Genomic DNA, 10,976 nt, shown 5'->3' with positions numbered 1-10,976 from the left:
AAAATTGACATCAATATTGTTTTATAAAGTTTACTTTACCCTCATTAACCATTTTCTTTGCTCATTATTCCTTCTTGTGTCTTAGATCTTCTTTCTGCTTTTCTTCGAGTAAACACTTAAGACATTCATTTAATGAAGATATATTGGTAGTAAGCTCTTTTTAGCTAAAACGTCCTTCCCTTTTCTCTTGATAGTTTTGTTGGGTACAGAATTCTAGGCTAACAGCTTCCTCTCAGTATCTAAAATATTATTCCACTGTCTTCTGGTTTTTACTGTTGTTCTTAAGCACCTGTAAGGACTAATTACTGTTACTTCTAGGTAAGGTCTTCTCTTGCTCTTTTAAGGCCCCCTATTTTGGTGGTTTGCTTCATAAGGGTATTGCTCTGACTTCTCACTTTTGTGGGTTCTAGACTTTATCTTCCAGAACTTAGCTCAGTAGATCTAGCTATTGACTTATTTCCCAGACTCCACAAATTTGAGGATGTTTGACTTTAATCAAATTTTTAAATTCTCAGCCAAAATACCTTCAAATGTTATCCATAACCATTCTATCACCTCCTTCTCATACACTATTAGATGTTCACTGACCTTCTCCACATGTTCTGGATGTCCTTTAACCTCTCCTTCACACCCTCTGTCTCTGTAATGCACTGCATTCTGTATAATTGCATCTTGGCCTTTTATCTGTTGTTTTTTGTGTCCAAATGTTTTACTGTTTCAGTCTTACTGATCATTTTCCTTCTCATGCGCTCTTGTTATCCCCCACCTCCACCATTTTTAATACTCTTGTTCCTTCTCAATTTGTTGATGTTCTCTTCTTTTCCCTGTATTGTATTTCAATGAATCTAAGCCATTAAGTATTGAAGGATACACCATTTTTTTGTACCACTAACATAACCAAAATATACTACAATGCCATCCAAATTTTAGATATGTTTTTAAAAATGTCTTTGAACACACTCATCCAATAATTTCAATATCTGCCATCATTAGAGGTCAAAACCTACTGTTTCTCCTGATTTTTAAAAAATAATTTCCCATTTTTGTGACTCTGAATATGAGTCCAAGACTATTAAAACACTACCTATGAAAATTATTTGAGATTGGGTCTAAAGTGCTTTCTGTAAGAGAGTATTAACATTAAATCTGTTAAGTGTCTGAAACCACTTCTAACCTGAAACAACTTTAATTTTTCTGACTCCATAAAAGTATGAGTCTGGGGCTTCCCTGGCGGCGCAGTGGTTGAGAGTCCGCCTGCCGATGCAGGGGACACGGGTTCGTGCCCCGGTCTGGGAAGATCCCACATGCTGCGGAGCAGTTAGGCCCGTGAGCCATGGCCGCTGAGCCTGCGCATCCGAAGCCCGTGCTCCACAATGGGAGAGGCCACAACAGTGAGAGGCCCGTGTACCTCAAAAAAAAAAAGTATGAGTCTGTGTTGGCTTGTGGGTTCAAATTCTCAGGGAAGATTTTTTGTCTTGCCTCCACCCAGTTCTCTCTCTGACGTAGGCTATCCTGCTTCATTCCTTCACTGAGTATATCATATTTTGAGGTCGCAGGTTTTGGAAGAGTATCTCACTCAGACTTCACACTTGTGTAGGCCCTATGCTTTGTCACCATTTTAAAGTTTGGCTCATTCCAAAGTCCTCAGGACACCTGGAGCAGTTGTCTTCTTTAATGCTTACTTCTCTAGATTCATGCTTTTTGTCCCTCCCACCCCAAATTAATTTATTTTGAAAAATTTCAAGTCTCCAGAAGTTTGAAACAATACAATATGCATCCATCTACCCTTAACTGATTTCAGCAGTTGTTATTCCGCCACATTTGTATTATCATACACACACACATTTTGCCTAACCATTTACAATAATAAAATATTTCATCCCTACATATTACAGCATGCCGTCTCCTAAGATTTCCAATATAAGCACAAATCCATTATCACACCTAAGGAAATTAAACATTCCATATCATTTAAGAGTTCATATACAAATTTCCACAGCTGTGCCTAAAATGTCTTTAATGGCGGGGATTATTTAATTCAAGATCAAATCACAGTTCATGCATTTCATGTCACTGTTTGATCTAGAATAGTCTCCATACCTGTTTTACACAGCAGTTACTTTAATAATTCACATCAGGCATCTCTGTAAATGTCCTATATTCCACTTTTGTCTGTTTCACATGTTTAGATTCAGGTCAAATACTTTTGGCAAAAATGCTACAGGTGATAGGGTGGAGCTTTGAGCATCTTTCTTCTTTCCTGACTCAGCAATGCTTTTAAAGAAGGTTTTTGTTTGTTTTTAAGTGAATCTTACCCAGCATTTCAGATGTTTGAACCATCAGAGTTCCTCAGGGCATGCAGTCTGCCATACTGTCAGAAACTGATGTCCCTATGTATTGCCTTTCCAAATCAACAACAGTAACATATTTGTAAATGAAAGAACAGTGATATATTTACCACCACCTGAGCCCAAGTAATATGAAAAGGGGAAGCTTGAGACAAAACCTGGCATTAGGTACTGTATCCTACCAATTCATTTTTTGCATTTTTTATTTCCTAAAAATCTAGAGCAAAATATGGGTATATGCTGAGATCTAGAAGTCTAAGGACCAATCAAATTAGTGAAGGACAAGTTTAACTACTTAAGAGTTGAGGATAGATTTAAAAGCCTTGGGGTCCTGTACTGAAGTCTCTTCTTGTTTCATCAGTAAAAAGGGAGAAATTACATTTCTAACCTTCCCCCTTTTCATCCCAATAGCAGGAAGAAGAAACAGGAAGCTATATGCTTGTTGAGAACTTACTATGTGTCAACCCTGTGGCTACAAAGGATCTTGTGTCCATAGCAATTCCATGAGCTGCATATGACTATCTCCATTTCACAACACAAATAAAGTAAAACTCTGGGTTCACACAGATCAGTAAATCTATCACTTCAAAAGGTTTAAACCAAAGTCTCCCCAATGGCCAAAATCCATGCTTTTTCCACTACACGAAATGCATCTAGAAAGATGATAATCTGGAAGTTTCATTCTGATATTTTACTTGATTATTCATGGCCATAAGCTCTGTATAACCTAAAGAAAAACCAAAGTCTCATTTTTTGAAAGAACAGTCTACACTCAGTCATTAATCTAACCCACTGAACTCTTGTTGCTGCTCAAACTGGAGCAGGTCTTACCAAGGTCATCTATGGCTTCTGCATTCCTAAATTCAATAGCCACTTTAGCATTACTTCATCTCTTGCTCCAACATTTTATCACTGATACTTCATACCCCTTCTTGCCACCTTTTTCTTTTGTCTTCCATTATAGCTCTCCTGGCTTTCTTCCATGACTAATCCATAGTGTACTTGTGGAGTCTTTTTTCCTAATCCTTAAATGTTGTTGCCTCTGCTATCATTAAGTATTCTACCCTTATTGTATAAATTTCCTAGGCAATACCATACGCTTACATTGTTTCAGTCACCAACTATTATGCAAGTGACTCAACTCTGACATTTGTTTACTGAATGCCTACTGTGTGCTAGCATGCCTACCGTGTGCTAGGCATTCAGTGATGAATAAAACAGACATGATTCCTGATGTATCTTACAGGTTCTATCTGCAGCCCAAGGATTTTTTGTAAGCACCAGAACTATGGACACCTACCTGCACCTTAATTTTCCAGAGGTACCTTAAACTCAACAAACCCCCTTTTCTTTTCTCCCCCTTTACTATTTTAATAGGTACCACATAAAATACGCCGTAGGCAACTGCGTGGCCTCAGTTATTGGTCTATTTCACTTTTTAAATCTCTAAAATTTGACTGCTATTTTCCATCTCCACTGCCAGACAGCTAGTTTACTGCTCACCTAGATTACTCAGAGCCTACAATTGTCTCTCCACTACCAATCTCCTCATAACTCATTCTTCATAATTAAAATGATCTTTCAAAAAGGCACACCTGATTATATCAACTCACCAAGTCCCATCGTGCTTAATCTTCTTCAGGGGCTCCTTGTTGCCCTCAGTGAAAGCCCTTTAACATGACTTTCAAACCCCTCTGCTTGAAAAGGACCCTGCTCATTTCTCCAGCTTAGTATTTTACTACTCCAACTTACATTCTATTCCAGACTCTATTCCAGCCAAACTGAACTTTTCAGGTCCTGGAATACACAGATGTTCTCTTTCATTTTTAGGCTTCTGTATATTTATTCTTTTTTCCTTTTCTCTTTTACCTGGTCCTATCTTTTATGAGTGAGAGAGATTGCTTCCCTGACCAACAAAATTTGGGGTTAGATCCTTTCCTATGTGTTAATCCCTACCATAGCACTCATCATTCTCCAACAGAGTCTAAACACGTGAGGAAAGGGACTGTATTTTATCTTGTTCATGACAATATCTCCAGTGCCCTGCACAGAGTATAAATTTTAAAAATAAATTTAAATGATTAAGTCTCAACTCAAAGAGGAAGAAAAAAAAAGAAATTCATTTGAAAAATTTTTCAATTTTCTAATTTAATAGAAATAACCAAAACAATGTGGCTTTCAAACAAAGCTTTAAACTAATCTAATACAACTTCTACAACACATTCCAGAGCATTATAACAAGAAATATTTACAGGTAGCTAATGTATTAAATAACCATGAAAAGAAAATCTTGCTTTTATTACACACCAGCAAAAAACACAGGAACGGAACAATTAGAAACTGCAACCTTGTTTAAAAAAATTAAATATGATGATTTAGAGAATACAATACCACAGAAACAGCACTTTTTCTTTCAGAATCATATTGACGGGTAGTTAACTATGTGCAAAAATAATAGTAATTGTAATATTAGTAATAATAATAATGAGGGGAGAAGAGTTGAAATACTGGAAGCAAGGAACTAGTAAGGATGTGAATTTAACCCTTTCGTGTGTAGGTATGTCTACATAGAAAATCAACAGGCTTTCAGATTGCACAAATCTTTTTGTTCTAGGCTTATATACATGTTTCACTGTGATTTAAAACATAGTTAATACCTACATTTTTCAGACCAGGAGCAGACATGCATTTCGTTCTTAAGATTGAAATTTAGGCCACACTTGAAAGGGAGTACTGCAGTGGCACTTACAAAATCATTTCAGTGCCTTCCCACATACAAATTTGGTGAATTTAAAAGAACAGTATTTCTAATTTTAAAGATCACTTGCTTTCTAGAAAAGGGCTAAACTTAATTTTGTACATTTTGTAGTCTGATCATAACAAATATATCCAAATTGACTTATTTTCAAAGATAATTTTGTTTCTCAGATACAATAAAAAATATATAAAAGACCACGAAGGCAAACACAAGGAACTAAATGGAAGAAATGCTATACATGCATTTTGACCAAATAAAACAAACCATTATATCCAAGAGTACATGTTGAAATCTGAAAGGTCTATGTAAACTGTGGCATATAAATTTTTTTCTTAAAAAAGTACCTTCAATTCTTTTACTCAAATGCCTACTTTTAAAAAAATATGCAACTTTCCCCAATTTTTAAAATAAAATGCCACAATATATTGTCATTAGCTCCAGCATACATTTAATTCCTTAATTTTTAAAAGATAGACTGGGTGATATGCATACAAACTTTCCTATAAAATCACCATCCAGGAGAGGATTATGACATGCTATTAGGCAACAGACTTAAAGCAGTGTTATTGCTTTATCAAGGAGGAGATAACTGTGAGAGAAATAAAACATCCAGGTCTGGTATATGATCAAGCTGCAATACACTAAACCTTGGATCACCTCCAGCAGATTATTAATATAGATGGTGTAAGAATTCATGGTATGAATTAAGAACTTGATTGTTTTAATTAGGGAAGTTGGGGAGGTTGGATTTTATAAAACTACTCACTGATCCAAAGTTAAGTATGCAAATAAGCAGTGCTGACCTCAAGAAATGAGGTTTTTATACTTCATGTGTTGTATGTGAGTGAGCATGGGTAAAGGACTTTAAAAGGCCAAGAGAGAGGGGGCCACAGCATTTACTCCCATTTTGACTACTAAGAGACTGTTTAATAATGTATGGTAGGCCACAACCCAGGAGCATAGTCAGAAAACCTAAGTCTACTGGCTTATTAAAACTAATCACTAATAGTTACATGGCAGGATACCTGCTGAGGTAATTGGTAAATCTATAATTTGCACACCATAAACCTTTTGCTTGTATTTAAAAGCATTATTTCTTTGGATTAACTAAAAATCTCGAAGTGTTATAACAAAAAATTAGAATTAACTAACTTTAAAATTTATTTAAAATTCCCTTATATAAGAATAGAAGTCAGAAAGTACCTTGTTGATTCCAAAAAGAATAATTTCAACAGTGGATTCAATGCCTTAACCTTTCTCTGTGGTAATGATTTGATGTTTCAATATAGCGCATGACCTACAATTTAACCATACTTTGGAACACATACATACTTCACGTTGCAAAGCAATTCCTTCACTCAGTGCTACAAAAAGACAAATTTAAGCCAGAGGAACAGACTGAGGAACACTTTGTTCTTAGTGAAAATGAAAAATGAAGTGTGGTGAAAGTTTGCAAGCTTTTAAGGAAACATTTAACATCTACAAATCAAAAATACTGCCTTTTAACAAAGAATACAAATGTAAGGGAGTATCAAAACAAACACCTTCAGGGATCAATATTTGTCTTTTTAAAACATAAATGAGTAGGAAAACATGTAATATATCTGAATACCAATTTAAATTTTTATATTTTTTTACAGTCATATTAGTGCTGAACAAATCAGCTTAGAAACACAATGATAAATGTGCAAGAAAAAAGCTTTAATGAAATCTAAAGTGAATACCTTCACTTAAACGTGGTTTGTTGCTAGCTATATAATTTAATAGTAATTCCTCAGCCGTATGAACTACCTTCTGTTAAGAGAAATGAAGCCTGTTAAATGCTGGCAATAAGTAGCTTTTTAAGAACTAATCTTAAATTAAAAGAAAACAAAAACGCCATCTAACATGGAAATGTTTTGAATGAAACACATTACCTTTTAAGGCCCCAAATATCAAGAAATAAATATTTACTTAAAATTTTTGTTTCTGCCCCCGTTGGTAGAACCTATTATCTAAGACTCGTGAAAAGTATTCATATGAAGAGCAAGCATAAAATATTAGAACTCAGTGGCTTGGCAAAATGAAGTTATACTGTTACTCATCACTTTCCAAAAATGTGCCCTTCGGTAAGTCTCCTGATAAACTGAAATCATGAATGTTGTGGGAAAGAGGAAAATGCACACATAAAGGCATTTTAAAACAATTTTCTCCTTTTTATAAGAAACCTGTTCTTAAAGAACTTAAAATTTGAGTAAAATGATAAAAGTTTGGTATATGTTTTGAAGTTTAACTTATAAAGAAACTGAAAAAGAAGCTAAAAGAAAGCCACAGAATGAAGTCAGTAGCAATAATAAAACCAATATACCATCAGAAGGCTTGAATCATATTCATTTTTACCCCCACCACTTGTTAAGAAAAGAAAAACAACCCAAAGAAATTTGTATAATAACTTCTTTAGAGCACTTTATTTGATTCAATACGCACTAAAAAATATTTACCTCTTAGACAATTATGTCAAATAATTTTTTCTGAGTAGTCTACTGTCTGAACTGTTCAAGCTGAATTTTTAAAAAGGCAAATGATTTGCCACAAATCTGCTGATGTCTGAAAAATATCTAATGGAAAGTCTTCTATTTTGGTCACTTTACATTCTAACATGTCCATACAAAAGTAGGACTAAAATTTTTAACTCAACAAAAGAGAAGCCTGTACACAGTCTAGAACACGCATCTTGGATCTGAGCATCACAAATGAAGAGAAGAAAAATGAAACAGAGCCAAGGTGGTTTATCTGCCTCGGGTGCTAAAATCAGAGTAGTAAAGGTGGGTTTACTCCAGTAACCATTCAAGTGGGGATTGATTGGCTCATTTTCAGGATATACTTACAGGTCTCTTCTACGTCCTTTAAGCCCCCAGTCCATGCAAATGTCCCACTTGGTGGACGGATGAGTACTCTAACCCCACCGGGTTTATTTCAATATTTTGATATTTTAATAATAAGCTGCTTCTGAAGATTTTCTGAGAAGTCTGTTCTCTATTAAAATAAGATAGAACCTCAAAATATGAATGTGAACATTAGAAATAGACAGCATATATTACAAATCCATTCTTGATAGGAACATTAGTAAGAATACATATTAGCTTAAAAAACAGGCTCAGCAAATGTTGCTGATCTGCCAGAAGTTTTAGTTCACTATTTACAAATAAGACAAAGTGAAATACAGAAAATTTTACACATTTGGTAGTTGACAGATTACTGTTTGCCAATAGTGGTCTATCAGAAAACTGATATGAAGGAAGACTGGATAAGAGCCAGCTGTCACCTTCGCAATCAAATTTTAAATGTACAGAAAACTAGATTAATTTTCAAACAAACATTCTACCTTTCACGGGAATAACTATGATCAGATGATTTGATTTGGAAGTGCAATTCTGTGGAAGTGTCTTCTGGAAATGACTACTGTAAATGATCTGCTACTGAAAGGTTACCATATTTATTTCAGTAGAACATTAAAGTTGATTAAATGATGATCAATGGTCATGTTTCCTAGGCTCTTAAGTATGAACAGAAAATAAACTATTGTTGAGTTCTTTAAATCAATATAAAACTAAGGCCCAACAGCATCAAAATGAGAGAAAATATAACAGCATGATGCAATGCACATCTGCACTGACATCAAAGTGGAATCTGAGCAACTTTGATTTTTAACTAGAAAATAAGCCAGTATGTATATGTGTGGAGGGGGAGGCATAAAAGTGGGTTTAATAATTGTGCACTCTACTCCAAAGAGACAATTTAACCAGTGACATGACCCTTAAGTACTTGAACACTCAGTATCTGCACCAATCAATACCAAGTGATCATCAACATCTGCCCATTCTAAAAATCAGAACCATTCTCTGTGGTAACAGAAGTCTTCAAATCATTTTACTTTCGCTTTTGTTTTTACTTTTAAAGTTGCAAATAGAGTCCTTCCCCCCTTTCTTGACAAGAATGTGTTTTCTGTCCATTATTTCAATCTAATACTGTGTAAAAGCTATCCGCTTCTTCAAGGAGGTGCCCACTGTAGGCAGGATATTCCAGCAACACTTAAATAAAAGTTTTTCATTCTTTTCTTTTTTTAAACAATTGATTTAAGTTCATGTCATTTTACTTTATATGTACTGGTCTCTCATCTGACTTTAGGCGTTTTCTGCGGGGCTGTATAAAGTCTTCATCAGAGTCCTCAGTTACCTCACCATCATCCTCTTCCTGCTCAAACTCTGGCAAAGGTGCGAAGGTCCTGTCTGAGTAGATCTCTGTGAGTTTATCTTCAAAGTACAATGCAACTGCTTTCCCTGCCTGAGCTACTTCTGAATCAGCCTGCAAGCAAAAGATAGGAATATTCACCTATTGGTAATGCATATTCCTTCACCAAGTTTGCATGGTCTGAAAAGCTTACCTTCAAATTAATCTCTTGTGTTTCTGCATAAACTTGAACAACTTTCATCATCTAAAAAGGATACCAGAGTCAAAAAAAAAAAAGGGAAATTATAATCCTTTCTAAAGTTATAAGACTGCATAGGATTGGCGACGAAAGTCAGCCATACTAGGAGGAACAAATTGCTATGACCAGATCAAGTGCTTTCTAAAATTATACAGAACATGGACCCCCTTTCTTAACAAAGCTATTACTAAAGCTACTGCAAAATTGTCTCAAATTCTGAATTAGTGAGGTCAACCTGAGTAGGAGTTGGTTTGAATACATCAATATATTTAAGAGAAAAATATTTGTGAAAAAAATGATATAAGAAATATTTTTTAAAAAACTACCAAACTTTCAACAACCACGAAGTCAGTATTCTATCTGTATGGCAATTTGTTAATCATAATTTAGTTAACTATTATTAAAGCAGATAAAATGAGTCTTCTTCCTGGCAAATGTTAGCTATGGTTCATGAAAGTATACTTATTTGAAAATAATCTAACTGAATTAGAAAATAACACAAGAAACTTGGGACTGTATTAATTTACCTTCAAGTGAGTGAGGTTTTACTATATTCTCTGTGGCACATTGCTATAAAGGTGACCAGAACTTGTCACCTAATAAGAAAAAATTTTTTATTTTAAAAAGTCACCTAGATGCTTCCAGGGGAAACTATGAGTACACGTTAAATGATTCAATTTGATTTTTTAATAACATTCATATGGCACCCAAATTTTATCAGCAATAAAGATTTTAGTAGTAATCTTTTTGAAGATTTTGTGGAGTCTCATCCATTTTCTTCTCTTACAATAATGAAAATATTCCTGAACAATAAGAGACTTGAGCTTCCCAAAGATAACAAAAATTTCCTTGAAGGAGGTAAATATCTATCAGATTTCTTCTAAAGGTATGGATAGCTCATCTTTATTCTCAAAATAATACATAACCAAAGTTAATGAAAGTCACACTGAGATCAGATAACTCAAAATTATACACTCTGGGCTACTATTCAAGATGAGCCACGTGAGTTTATAGTTTTAAGGTTCTATATTTATATGGTCAATAACAAAATCTAAGGACACTGGTACAAATGCCTTTCCTAAATGTACCCCAAATGTAGGCTTGTCTGTAATCATTTCCCACAAAATATACTTAACTACAGACTATCTTCTATACTTATCTCAACTCTCAACATGTACAGAAAGGGATATCCAATAATATTCTTAATTTAATACATTATATTTAAGTATATACTTCAAATTATACACAGTAAACTTTCTTTGGAGCTGTGGATGCAATCAAATTTTACTTTTGACAGAACTGAAGCAGAATAAATTTTAGAAATCAACTCAGAAAAATCTCTTGGCAGGAAAAACAAAATCCAATAACCAAGTAAGCAAACAAACAAAAACTACTAATCCAA

The 10,976-nt window shown here is 34.5% G+C and overlaps 1 protein-coding gene across 2 annotated transcripts in view; it reads right to left on the bottom strand.

Moving 5' to 3' along the window:
• Positions 1–4,482: 4,482 nt before the first annotated feature.
• TRIM33 (tripartite motif containing 33) overlaps positions 4,483–10,976 on the bottom strand; it is a 152,052-nt gene continuing 145,558 nt past the window's right edge. The window contains exons 19-20 of one of the 2 annotated variants that reach the window (XM_030869113.2): positions 9,530–9,580; positions 4,483–9,450 (exon numbers count right to left, since the gene is read on the bottom strand). In XM_030869113.2, coding sequence (XP_030724973.1) covers positions 9,238–9,450; positions 9,530–9,580 — 264 coding nt within the window. In that variant the 3' untranslated portion in view covers positions 4,483–9,237. The remainder of the gene's footprint in view (positions 9,451–9,529; positions 9,581–10,976) is intronic. The other variant, XM_030869114.2, reaches the window with a different exon arrangement.

This window comes from Globicephala melas, chromosome 1 (genome assembly GCF_963455315.2).
Source record: "Globicephala melas chromosome 1, mGloMel1.2, whole genome shotgun sequence".
NCBI lineage: Eukaryota > Metazoa > Chordata > Mammalia > Artiodactyla > Delphinidae > Globicephala > Globicephala melas.
This window is presented reverse-complemented; position numbering and strand designations above follow the sequence as displayed.